Source organism: Aspergillus eucalypticola, assembly GCF_003184535.1.
Source record: "Aspergillus eucalypticola CBS 122712 chromosome Unknown BO83scaffold_9, whole genome shotgun sequence".
Classification (NCBI taxonomy): domain Eukaryota; kingdom Fungi; phylum Ascomycota; class Eurotiomycetes; order Eurotiales; family Aspergillaceae; genus Aspergillus; species Aspergillus eucalypticola.
The window spans coordinates 313,720-326,052 of record NW_020290283.1 but is presented as its reverse complement, the minus strand read 5'-3'; the positions used below and the strand labels follow the sequence as shown (position 1 = coordinate 326,052).

At 50.1% G+C, this 12,333-nt stretch overlaps 5 protein-coding genes across 5 annotated transcripts; 2 read left to right on the top strand and 3 right to left on the bottom strand.

Moving 5' to 3' along the window:
* Positions 1 to 1,988: 1,988 nt before the first annotated feature.
* On the top strand, positions 1,989 to 4,686 carry BO83DRAFT_407393 (MFS phosphate transporter). The gene is made up of 3 exons (XM_025533956.1): positions 1,989 to 2,656; positions 2,715 to 3,025; positions 3,102 to 4,686. The coding sequence occupies exons 1-3, from the start codon at positions 2,343 to 2,345 to the stop codon at positions 4,418 to 4,420; spliced, it is 1,944 nt and encodes a 647-aa protein (XP_025389195.1). The 5' UTR covers positions 1,989 to 2,342; the 3' UTR covers positions 4,421 to 4,686.
* A 1,079-nt stretch (positions 4,687 to 5,765) lies between these two features.
* BO83DRAFT_463286 (uncharacterized protein) lies at positions 5,766 to 6,296 on the top strand. Its single transcript, XM_025537330.1, has one exon. It carries the CDS (start codon positions 5,861 to 5,863, stop codon positions 6,209 to 6,211), a length of 351 nt encoding a protein of 116 aa, XP_025389194.1. The 5' UTR covers positions 5,766 to 5,860; the 3' UTR covers positions 6,212 to 6,296.
* Positions 6,297 to 6,470: 174 nt separating this feature from the next.
* On the bottom strand, positions 6,471 to 7,700 carry BO83DRAFT_377474 (uncharacterized protein). Its single transcript, XM_025531000.1, has 5 exons — positions 7,431 to 7,700; positions 7,113 to 7,360; positions 6,965 to 7,058; positions 6,834 to 6,906; positions 6,471 to 6,780 (listed from the first exon to the last, which is right to left on the bottom strand). Exons 1-5 carry the CDS (start codon positions 7,597 to 7,599, stop codon positions 6,645 to 6,647), a joined length of 720 nt encoding a protein of 239 aa, XP_025389193.1. The 5' UTR covers positions 7,600 to 7,700; the 3' UTR covers positions 6,471 to 6,644.
* Positions 7,701 to 8,479: 779 nt separating this feature from the next.
* BO83DRAFT_358610 (aminotransferase class-III) lies at positions 8,480 to 9,813 on the bottom strand (the record flags this gene model as incomplete). The annotated part of the gene is made up of 2 exons (XM_025529314.1): positions 8,480 to 9,283; positions 9,340 to 9,813. The coding sequence occupies 2 exons, from the start codon at positions 9,811 to 9,813 to the stop codon at positions 8,480 to 8,482; spliced, it is 1,278 nt and encodes a 425-aa protein (XP_025389192.1).
* A 793-nt stretch (positions 9,814 to 10,606) lies between these two features.
* On the bottom strand, positions 10,607 to 12,247 carry BO83DRAFT_463282 (glucose/galactose transporter; the record flags this gene model as incomplete). The annotated part of the gene is made up of 5 exons (XM_025537329.1): positions 10,607 to 10,978; positions 11,036 to 11,232; positions 11,295 to 11,839; positions 11,896 to 12,097; positions 12,157 to 12,247. The coding sequence occupies 5 exons, from the start codon at positions 12,245 to 12,247 to the stop codon at positions 10,607 to 10,609; spliced, it is 1,407 nt and encodes a 468-aa protein (XP_025389191.1).
* Positions 12,248 to 12,333: the final 86 nt, after the last annotated feature.

The following is a 12,333-nucleotide window of genomic DNA, read 5'->3' as shown; positions in this document are numbered from 1 at the left end:
TGTATTAGCCTGGAATCATCGCCCGACAAAGATTGTTTGCAGGTATTTACTCTTTCAAGGACAGGTGCTGCACGAGTAGCCTGATATTAGTGCATAGAGTTGCTTACGCGTGTGGCGGATGTTGGCAAGGCCCACGAGTGGGGATAGCTGATGGCCTGCTATACGTGCTGTTAGCTTGGGCGGGTCAACTGGGTAAGTATTCGGGCGAGCCGACTGGAACTGACGATATGCTAGACGAAACAACCAAACTAATAGCTTGCTGATCGTCGGATCCTAGCGACTTACTGGCCATAAGCCAGGGGCGTTACAGGACCCTAGGTGAGGTTCAGTTAGCCGGGTGGGGAGGTCAATGTGATTCTTAAGAACACATGAGAGGCGGCTGGATTGAGGATCTCCACCTATGGATCAAATGCAGGGTTTTGGTCGGAGAGGTAAAATGGTTCGTTAAAGTGGTGACCGGAGATTTGGTGGTGGGATGTCTTGATGCTGCTGGGCAAGCCGTTAGAGAGACCAGTTGCACTGCTGAGCGGAAACTCGATGCGGTAAAAATAATCGAGGGCTTGTGCCGCCTGTAGCCAACCAGGAAGATCTGCGTTGCTCGAGTGTTTCGAGTGTCATACTGAGCTGAGCCAATTTGACATCGAAAAAGTAAACCTGGACGATCTATGAGTTTCAGAACACGCTGCCTTCCCACGGAGATTATGAGGACAGAGCTGGACTATGTAGACACTTGTTGAGCACTGTAGATAGCATTACCCATTCTGCTCGGTTCGAGGCAGTCGACTATCCTTATTGCCCCGGGTGTAGCCAAGAAGCTGTGGTGGATTGGAGCACGTGAACAATAGCAAATTCTGACTTGGCCTCTGACTACGAGGAAAGGCATGATGGCAGGTCCAGGTGAACTCTGGTTCAAGCCAAGCCGGTATCAAGCCATCCAGCTTGCATAAATTATCTTCCTGATAATTGGCTGGCGCAGAGGGGTCCAACAGGAGCCCGCATCGACATTCTGACACACATCTCACACGCACTGTTCTGGCTCGGCCAATGACGGCACCTCCGTTGCTGGACAATAATTACAGTGTAAAGTGAACAGGCGTAAGAGAAGCAGCATGATGCGCACGAGGGATTCAGTCTGGGCCGAGAGTGGACCATGGGGTTCACGGAGGTCCGACCACCATGAGATTAATTTCCAATGCGTTGTTCCTGGCCTTTCCTAACACGATCGGACCAAGAAAAGAAACAAAAAGTCAAAAGGAAGAAAAAATGTAAAAAGAAAAGAAAAGACAAGCCGGGACAAGACAGACAAGGCCAGACAAGCAACAGAATACGAGATATTTCTCAATGGTTGACCCTTTCGGGTCAAACAGCCAAGGCAGCCTGGGGCACGTGGTGCCAAGAAAGCTTGGCCTCTCTCCGGCCGGCATTGCAGCACGTGCCCCCATCGCGCCCTCTCATTCCCCCGTTGCGTTGCACACCATCTGCATCATCCCGGTTGACTCGAGGGGTTGCTGCTGTCCAATCTCCTTTGCATCCCGGACCATGCCGACGGCTCTGTCCGTCGTGAGGTTACACCGACCATGCTTCTACACTTCTGGAAAATTACTTACTCAAGTTTCTCCCGAGTCGGTCTACGCAGACAAGACACATTCCAGCTTACTCGGCCTCTGCATGTATGTTTACCCACCTTTGGGTCCAGCTTGAAAGACACCATGGCTCAAGTCCACCCAAGAACCTGCGGTTTTGGTTTGCGCCGTCAACTCACAACTTTCATAGGCCATTTGAATAATCACCAACATGGCTCTAGTCCCAGTCTGGTCGGACGGGGCCTCGTTGCCCCCACCCATGCACACCCACTTCCCCCCCGAATTGACCCATCGACCCGCTCGGGGAACTAGGTACAATTGCATCCAGTCCTCCGTACACCCTATTTTCTGCCTTCAGCTAGACATGGTAGGCATGCTAGCGTCCAGCTGCAGTGGCCTGTTCGACTCGCTTAAGGCTGTCTGTCGCGTGCGATGATGACTACACGATACCCTCCCGCCAACCACGTGCAGCGATACCACGAAACCCCCCTGGCCAACCACAACCGCTCTCTGCAGAACGTGCTGGTGCTATTCCTTCGAGATGCATAGATCGGTCGCTGCGCCGGTTAGCTGACAGGCTGACGCCTCGAGACACACGCCTGCATGCGATTCTCAATCCCCTTCTTGATAACACTTAAAAGGCCAGGGATCGCCGCTCGTCTTTGCTGACCCTGCTTGCTATCTGCATCTCAAGTTCGGACCATCCTTATCTTTCTTGCAAGTCCTCTTCATCCTCCCTCCGAGGATTCCTCTGCAGATATGGCGGACTTTGGCCCTCGTGCTCCTCACGGGCCCGACATGAACGGCAAGCAGGATTTCCCCGAGATGCATCCCAATGAGAAGGAGGGTTTCGATCGCCTCCTCCGTCCCGATGACAGCTACACGGCCCAGGGTGTCTACTGGGCCGACCTTCCCATTGGGCAGCGCGTCAAGTTTGTCACTTCGGTCGACAACAAGGAACGTAGCCGTCAATGGTCGGCTCTCTGGGCTGAGATCAAGAGGGATCCCCTCTCCCCAATTATGGGCTACTTCCGCAACACCATTATCCCAGGTGCTGGTATTGGTTTGGAAGGGTATGGTTACCCCATATTGATTGATCTGTATTAATTATTTCTAACGCACGTGCCACAGTTACGTTCTCCTGTCCATCGGAAACATCTCCACCCTCTTCGAGCATTCTTTCTCGACTTGCTGGGATAGTTACGAAATTTGTAACAAACAGTGGATCAACGCTATTACCTACCTCGAAATCATCGGTATAATCATCGGTCAGGTCCTCGTTGGTGTCATTGGTGACTGGGTGGGTCGTCGTTGGGGTTTGCTGCAGGATGCCTGGATCATGTTCTTGGGCCTGGTCATGTTGACTTGCGCCTGGGGCGTCACACAAAACGGCTGGGTCATCTGCTATGCTTGGTCCCTTTTCATCTACGGCATAGGTGTTGGTAAGTTATAACTTTCCGATTTACACTGGCGACACCAAAACCTCCTCCCAAAAACCGATTAGCTAACTCTTTCTAGGTGGTGAGTACCCGATGACTGCCACCAGTGGTATGGAGAACGCGGTTGGTTCCGGCAAGCTCTCTACTCGCGAGGATCGTCTTCATCGTGGTTCCAAGGTCGTTGGTGTGTTCTCCATGCAGGGTTGGGGTCAGGTCTTGAACCAGGCTATCCTCATGATCTTGCTTCTTATCTTCAACGCTGGTAGCGGAGAGGAGCCTATCAGCCAGACCAACACCCAATGGACCTACCGTATCTCCTTCGTCATCCCAATGGTTGGTACCTTCTGGCTCATCTACTACCGTGCCTACCACATGAAGGCTGCTAGTAAGCAGCTTGCGGCTACCAAGAAGAAGAACTCGGTTACTGGCTACGACACTGAATCACTCCGCCTCACTTTCAAGTATTTTACCCCCCGTGTTTTGGCCACTGCCGGTGGATGGTTCGCCAATGACGTCTTTTTCTACGGTGCCAAGCTCTTCTCCAGTGATTTCATCAAGGTTATCAGCCCCAACACCAAGTCCATCTTCGTTACCTGGCAGTGGAGCTTTATCAACTGCGTTGTCACCCTAATGGGCTACTATGCTGCCATTATGTTCGTGGACAACAAGCTCTATGGCCGCAAATGGATGCAGATCATGGGCTTCTTGCTCTGCTTCATTGTGTACGTGGTGCCGGCTTTCCACTACCACTACTACACCCAAGCCGCCCATATCCACTCCTTTCAAGCCATGTACTTCCTGGGCAGTTTCTTCAACCAATTCGGCCCCAACTGCATTACCTTCTTGGTGGCTGGTGAAGTCTTCCCCACTCCAATCCGTGCTACTGCCCACGGTATCTCCGCTGCCTGCGGTAAGCTGGGAGCCTTGTTGGCTGCTATCCTCTTCAACTACATCGATACCCAGACCAAGTTCTACTTTGTGCCCTGGTGGGGTATCTTCGGCATGTTCCTGACTTTCTTCTTCCTCCCGGACACCACCGGTCTGGATCTCAAGGAGCAGGAGCGCCGCTGGAGATTCATTCGCGAGGGTCGCGAGAATGAGTACCACGGTGTTGCCATCCATCCCAAGCACCTGTCCCTGTGGGAGCGCTTCCGTGGTGTTGGCAAGTACTACGACCCCGAGCTGGACTACCAGCAGCGCGTCGAGGAGTACCGCTCTGAGTGGGAGGCCATCATGGCCCGTCGCAGCGAAGAGACTAAGACCAGTGACGATGTCGACTTGGCTTTCGTCGAGGATGACCTCTTGGAGGGTTCCGTTCACAACTACTTCCACCGCACCAGCTCTTTTACCAAGACCCAGAGCGTGGAGAAGGTAACTGAGGCCGAGCCCTCGGAGTAAAAAAGTCATCGCAGCATCTAGTTTTGCGCCATGCCCTCGCAGGCATGGCATGGATATACCCACACATACCCCCCCGCCTATATATACCCGTCGTTCATGCGACTTCACAATTCCCGCTGGATAGAGATTTCTTCTAGCTTACCTTATACTATCTAATTTCCTGTTTATATAAATTCGATGTCTGGATGGTTGAACGAGGAGCTGAGACGTGAATCCATTTATATACTTTTCTTTTTTGTACTTAATTTAATGCGACTTGGCTCAACCCTGTTGTATCTAAAATGCCTACTACTCTCTCATAATGTATATGCTTTTCGTATAACTCTAAGCCTTCAGAGTAGAACTGCCGCTGATAGCAGTATTGCAGCAGAGGTTATAAGCCCTTTGCACCCTATCCTCCAGGACATTCGTTTTCTTCCAAGCCCAACATCTACCCTCCAACTGGGAAATCACAGCCCCACCCGTACCCCCAAAATCAGATTCCCATACCTAGATCAAGCCAAGCATCGAAACAAGCTCATTCCCGATCTGAAGCCGAACGTGGCGCAAACTCACTCCCATGCCAATGCTTGGCTCCTTGCATCCACAATTCTTGGTACAGCTTGGCCGGATGGAACCAAGATCTTGGCGAGATGGCGAAGAATAGAGTTTGTGTAGTATTTAACCTTTTGCATTTGGACTTGGCTGGCGGGATTTTGAGATGTGATGAATTGTTGAGGTATATCTTGTTGTGGCTGCTTTGGAAGGAGGTGGTTGATGTGTAGGCGATGGAAGGAGGATGGGCTGTGTTGGTGATGATCTTAGATGGTGGGTCACTTTCTATCGGCGTCGAGTTCAATATTAGAGAATACAAATTGAGCATTGCACATAGTTAGCTATTGCCTTAGTAAGATCTACAAGGTCACCGAAGATATTATGGTAAAATAATGGCCTACTCGCAGCTGGAAGCGGCCTTGATGCCCCAGGCATTAAGGCCTCCGGCATTAAGCCTGATCTAGAATCTGTTTGTCAGGTACCAGTTTCCTTTTTGGGATGACGGCCGGTCACTCCCTCCTAGGGATGTTTGGTTTGGTAACTATGTTCAATGTGAATATGTTGTTTGTATTTGTATTATGGTGCTAGATCAGATTCCCCTTCTACCCTTCACCCCTATGCTGAATTCACAATGGCCAAATCACTGTGAAGGCCATGTCGGTCAGGGATATGAAGGGGCACCTACGTTCACCAACATGTCGACAAATAGCATCTGAATACACAACCTTCTAGGATGTGCAGTCAATGTGATGAAAAGTTTTCTCCCCCTACTTAATCTCTTCTCTTACCACCTTCTCTCTTCTTCTCTTCCGTCACTCCTCCATCTCAATCCAGTATTCCCGAGGCCTGTGGTTTTCACTTCGAATCGCTTGAACCACTTTGTCTAGTTACAGTGTCCACGCTAGAATGCAGCAATACAACGAATCTAACATGGAAGACTATGATGAATCCGTGAATGTGAGTCCTAGTTACGGACCAGTTCCATTTACTATATATATCAAGTCTGCTAACACAACTGACACTGAGCAGTCATCCAGTGGTTCATCTTCTATAACACAGGATTCTGAGTCCCAGGGAGCCGTTGTGGAACGCCAAATGACTCTACTCGGATCCGAGATAGACAAAGATGATGATCGTGGCAACTCCGAGCATGCACCGATCATCGCAGGCTGTGCTTTGGATGTAATCGTCAATCAAGATGGCGAAGAAACTGTGTCCGACGGCATCCCCCAGCTCGGATTGATCTCTTGGACTTAAAATCATCATCTTGCCCTTCGCAGTAGACGTCATTGAGTGTTGTTTCTTGGATCCAGTGGAATGGTTGGGAAATTGAATCTGTTTTGGTGGCGCGGCACAGAAATATGTTGTGGAGACCTGACTGCACTGCCAGCTAGCAGTTTTAATAAGTATGAACACAACGGAATGCTCCGACAAATCATGCGACCCTCCATTATCAATTCTGAGTTCCATCAATTCCCTCTTTATTTCTCTAGAGATAGGCTACAAAGAATCGAGATCGAAGGAAATCATTAATATTCACAATCAAGCAAAATCCAGACCCCCTTTGCGCCTTCTATCCCCATCAAATACAACAGGTCATTACGGTCGCATAAAAGTACAATGGTATATACAGTCATAAGTGATCCAGATATTCCCATCACTCTCATTATCATCTCATTAAAGGAAAACATTAGACATCATTGACAACTTTATCCTCGGTAGTGGCACTCTCCCCTGTATCAGCAGCACTACCAAGTTGCCGACCGTAGGCCGACTTCGGTCCAAACTGGTCGTCATGGCGCTGCGATAGAAAGAGGATAACCGTACTATCGTCCATTAACATCTCTTCCGAAAAGAAGTGAAATCAAAAAGAGCATACCTAACAGTCGTAAATACCCAACCCGGCCAAGCCAGAACAGCGGATGCAATCGCCCGTGGGTTCGTATGATATTCTATCCCTCCCTGTTAGCACGAAGCCGCACTTTACGACACTATGAATGCGAAACATACTCAAAGCAGGCTTCTTCATCGACTCCTCCCAGAACTTCCGGGCCGTTGACGCATCCGTTCCATCGATGCGGGCACTTCCCGTCGCTGTGATGATCTATCCCCATTGTTAGCCCTACATCCATCTCAAACCCATCTCCAGCTATCATACCGTCATCGTCAACGCCGAGCTCAGCATCATGACCGACACAATCACGGCACAAATCTTCCACGCCAACCGGACAGAGCGGCTCTCGTGACGTTCCGGCCAGAATAAATCGAAGAAGAACGCTCCACCGAATATGAATGCGACGGCGATTCCAACGAAAATATTGTATGATGCAGCGCCGATGAAGTCGTTGTTGTAGACATAGATTCCGGGATGTTGGTTTTGGATCTCATCTTGTTGGTCGAGGTAATCTATTATCAATATAGTTTGTTAGCATTTGCGAATTTTTTACGGGTTGTGGGCAGAAGGAATGAAGCTAACCAGACAACGCCGCCGTCCCAACCGACTCCGAACAAACACAGAAAATCATAGCCAGCTGATAGACAATCATCTTTGTGCGACGAAGATGATATATGCGTGTGAACATGTAGGAGCTCTTGAATTTGCTCCATTGCATTTCATGGAGATCTAACCCCCAAATGACGGCCATTGTCGATTATTTTCAGATTGAAAATGAAAAGGGGGGTAGGATTGATGAGAATAGACGAGCAATATTCTGTCCATAATTTTCTTATATGAGATTCTGCTAAGTAGACAAAGAATGAAAGGCAGGGACCACGTCAGGGCTGCATTGATAATCTTGTTTTGTCAGGGTCGGCGGAAGGGCGATCCGTGACGTCAGGCGCGTCCAGCCCGGTTCCACTGCTTTTTTACACTGTCAGTGGTTTCTGCATTCTGCAACTTCATTGCAGCTACTAGCTGGATATCGCGCTGGCATCCATCATTGGTTTACACGTGATGGTGGCGTTCCATGGCGCTTCGCTTATGCTGATGTCGTCGTTGTTTGGTAGGGCTTCTGGATGGGGCCCTCAATGGGGGGTGGTACTTAGTCTTCTTCAAGGGGGCGAATGCAGGGCCGCAGGCTGGGTCAGACGGTTTGAAGTACAACCAGTCTTATGAAGCTAATTATCAAATTTATAGAAAGTATAGACAAGCTATAGAAGCAATATTAAGCATGTTCCCAACCATACTGCACCAGTGGATCTGGCATCATGGCCACCAGGAACAATGTTGCCATTTCCGGCGATTGATTATATCATCATCTTCGTCTTTGTCTGGCCCAGTAAAATTATCGTTCTGGCAATGTCGGACAGAGATGATGAATGGGATCGATCGGCCTCGTAATTATCTCGGCAATGATGTCAACGCGTTGGACATCACCGAGATGTGACGGACCCTTTGCGGTCTCGGCTTTCCGCGTCAGTCTAATCCGAGCTCGGAAATACGGAGATTATTACCCACAGCGTATGTACGCTCCATCAACGCCACAAGGTGTTCTCTGACTCTGTAACTGAACATATAAACTTCGGCTACATGTACGACAGCGAGTGACAAAACTTCCTCGTCACCTCCAGCACCAAATCCACATGCTCACGTTGATGCACCAGATTGACTGCAAACGATCCCCGATGCGCCATATACACGCCCCCTTCCAACTGATGGAAATAATAGAGATCCCGAATCATGTCCCCCTTCTCCCCCGAAAACTTTACTCCCACCGTACTCCCTATTCCACTAACGACCACATCAAGCCAAGCACACCACCTTTGCTCAAATATGCGACGTAATCCTTCCCTCAAATAACCTCCCAGATCATTCGCCCGCTCCAGCGCCTCCCGACTCATCAGATTAGCCGCTACAACACCAGCCGTCATTGAAAACACATTGTTATTCCACGTCCCAGTATGGAATAAAGACTGCTCTTCTCCCGGCTTAAACAACTGCATGATTTTCTTCTTCCCGCCAAACGCACCGAACGAGAACCCGCCGCCGAAGTGCTTCCCTAATGTCGTCATATCCGGTACAATACCGTACCGTTCCTGAAGTCCGCCATAGCAGAGTCGTGATGTGACGACTTCGTCGAAGATGAGTACTGCCTTCAGCCGGGTCGCTTCGTCCCGTAAGAATTGCAGAAAGGGGATGTCAGCCGGGATCATCCCTCCTGCCGCCTGCATAGGTTCCACGAGGATGGCAGCAATGTCGGAGGTGAGTTGTGCTCGGGTTTCCGGGATGTCGTTGTAATCCGCGATAATAAATTCGTGGGGAAGGTTGAGGGCGGTGTTAGCCCCGAAGGTGAGCGTGCCGCCATGATAGCCGTTTTTGAAGACGAGGATCTGGGGATGCCTTAGCTTTGAGCCAGTTGACTAGGTATAAACAACTTAAAGAGTACCTTCTTTCTCCCCGTTAATGCGACAGCAATCCCCAAAGCAAACATATTCGCCTCCGTCCCCGAATTACAGAACCGAATTGCGTCTATACTTGGGAACCGCGAGATAAGAAGTTGCGCCAGTTCACCCTCTTTGCTGGTAACACCGCCCAGCGTGAACCCTTGCTGCGTGACAGTTTGTATGGCCTCAATGATGGCCGGATGCGAGTGCCCGAACATGCCTGCTGTGTATTCAGAGACAAAATCAACGTATTCGTCTCCGTCTAGTGAGGTGAGATAGCAGCCATGTCCGCCGCGGAAGACTAGTGGGTGCGGGATGTGAACGAGCACACCGCGCGAGGAGCCACTGGGGATACTGTTCTCAGCTGTTTCAATGGATACGCCCGATTTCAAGTTCTTAGCACGAAAAATTTCAATGTGATGGCTCAGGGAGTTGTCTAGAATTGTTGCTGGGGATTTGTCTGACTGGTAGGCCATGGTAGTGATGTTCGATTCTGAATGTGAAAAACAGGTAGTTGTAAGTTGGTTTGAGTCTAGGGATTGTCAAGGAGGGTTGAATCTGATAGCAGATGAGGTTAGAGAGATTTGGAGGTGTTATACAGCACATTGTGCCGTGCGGGGTTGAGACAATCGAGATAAGCATCGGCCGATCAGTGCTGATTTAAATGCTGATTCAAATTGACGTTAGTGTAGATGCAAGAGATAGATATGTCTCACAGTTACTGAACGCAAGTAGAACTGACAATCAGAAGGCCCACTGATTTGTACCGCTCCCTATAGCGAGCTTTTACCCAAAAAGGAAGTCCGTACAGCTTCACAGAAAGGCACAAAATATCACGTGAGGACAATTCACGTGATGCATATCAGTGAATGTTGCAAAAATCCGTGTTGCACCACCATATCCCATGCTATTGTTTTCGATGGCTGCTGGTGATATCACTTTATTTTGGCGCTTGGTAGGATATACTATATGTTGGGACTGCAACTTGAACGGGCATTAACATCCTTGACCAGTGAGTATATCATTCCTAGTAAGTTGATGACTCCTGACACAAAAAGAGCTGGTCTGGTGCAAATGCTGCTTTCACCATCTCGGGCTATCTCAGCTCCCTGATGAAGTTACAAGAAGAACGGCCATGACAAATCACCTATAAGCTAATGTTGAGGAGCCGATTTACAGGCTCGCTGCATTAGATAGTCGAAATAATCGCAATACACCAAGCACTATAACATACTATTTCCACGTAGCCTAATGCAGTGCCCACATACCCTACGCAGTACCAACATTCTCCACCCTCTCCGTCCCACCCTTCCCATCCTCCGTCTGCAATTCCACCTCCACCCCATCATGTTCATCAACCACCTTCTTCTCCCCCGAAACATTCACATCCGTCGTCCGATGTCCATCCAACAGCTTGCGACTCACCGTGTTCGCATATATGGGGAATATCCACGCGAGGACATAGAAAGCCGTCGGGATCGCCATGGCCTTATGGAAGTTGCCCGTATGCGTAGCCACAGCTCCAGTCATGGGCGGGATAGCAGCACCACCTGAGATAGCAGCAACTAGCATACTGCCGCCGCGCTTGGTGTGTTGTCCTAGACCACGGAGGGCCAGGGTGAAGATTGTGGCGAAGCAGGCCTGTAATAATTCATATTATTATGGGGCGGGAGTGGAGGTGAGTCTGGGGTGACATACACTTTCAAAGCACAACACCAAGATCAACATAGCAACGCTGGTAGGGCCAGACGTGGTGGTTGCAGCGACACCGAAAATGAAACAGAGTCCTAAGTATGTGGCGAGGATGTAGCGGGGTTTTACCCCGACGGTGATGAGGCCGCTGGAGACAAAGCGCATGAAGGTGTATAGGCCCTGGCCGACGGCGAGGAGGTCGGCTGATGAGACATTAGAGCCACCATCAAGTCAAAGTGATAAGGAAAAGAAGGGAGAGACTTACATGACTTGGCAGCACTATACCCCGCCTCCTCGGCAAAATTGATAAAGTAGTTCGCAACAGCCACCTGCGCCCCGGTATAGCAGAACTCACTCCACACGCCAAGGAACAAATTGTACTGTTTATTGAACGGCCCAACATCCGTCTCGGAGATATCCCGCTCTTGCAGACCCATATCCGCATCAGTAACCTCCGGCATGGGTGCGATGTAAAAGAGTGGTACAAGCAGGGCCACGAAGCATGCGACACCCAGGTACACCCATTGTACGTTCTTCAGTCCCTGCTGTGTATCGACGGTGTTGGCGAAGAAGACGCGTGAGGCGAGAAGCGGCGCCACGAATGTTCCCACGCCTTGGATACCCTGCGCTAGGTTCAGCCGAATCTCGGAATATCGAGGGGGGCCGCAGATGGCAAGGAAATTGTCGGCTCCGGTTTCGAGGGTCGAGAGGCCGGCGCCGACGACGAACATGCTGCCGCAGAAACCGCCAAAGGAGGCTTTGACGCCGCTGGGCCAGAAGAGAAGGCAGCCGATTGTCATTACGCATAATCTGTTAGAGTTGGGGTTAGTCGTGGGAGGAGAAAGGCCTATGGTGGGTGGTCTTACCCAGTCATGAAGGTTACGCGGAATCCGAATCGGCGGAGAATCCATCCCGAGACCGTTAAGGGACAGAGAAAGTATGCGCCAAAGTACGCGGCGGATAGGCCTGATGACATGCTTGCGGTGATGTTAAGTTCATCCTGGAAATGGGAGTTGAGGGTATCGAGGAGGCCGTAAGCAAAGCCCCAGAGGAAGAAAAGAATGGTTACTGATGGGGGCAGATGTTAGTTAATGGCCAGATCACACAATATGATGGGGACCTCGAACCGAGAAAATTGGGGAAAAGGGACTGCTTGAGCGTGATGCCCGAACCATCAGTAATGGCCCTGTCATCGATTGTGATGCGACGTCGCCACATGTTGGGCTATGGCGGAAGAAGGAGCAATAGCGCGGATAATTGAAGAAAAGGGGTCAGCTGTGCATCCGGGGTGCGAAGACCACGAT

Coding starts and splice junctions, on each gene's coding strand:
- BO83DRAFT_407393 (XM_025533956.1), top strand. CDS start 2,343: ATGGCGGACTTTGGCCCTCGTGCTCCTCACGGGCCCGACATGAACGGC. Junction 2,657..2,714: donor GCTGGTATTGGTTTGGAAGG/GTATGGTTACCC, acceptor CACGTGCCACAG/TTACGTTCTCCTGTCCATCG. Junction 3,026..3,101: donor CATCTACGGCATAGGTGTTG/GTAAGTTATAAC, acceptor AACTCTTTCTAG/GTGGTGAGTACCCGATGACT.
- BO83DRAFT_463286 (XM_025537330.1), top strand. CDS start 5,861: ATGCAGCAATACAACGAATCTAACATGGAAGACTATGATGAATCCGTG.
- BO83DRAFT_377474 (XM_025531000.1), bottom strand. CDS start 7,599: ATGGCCGTCATTTGGGGGTTAGATCTCCATGAAATGCAATGGAGCAAA. Junction 7,059..7,112: donor GCTCGGCGTTGACGATGACG/GTATGATAGCTG, acceptor CAATGGGGATAG/ATCATCACAGCGACGGGAAG. Junction 6,781..6,833: donor TGGGTATTTACGACTGTTAG/GTATGCTCTTTT, acceptor AATGGACGATAG/TACGGTTATCCTCTTTCTAT.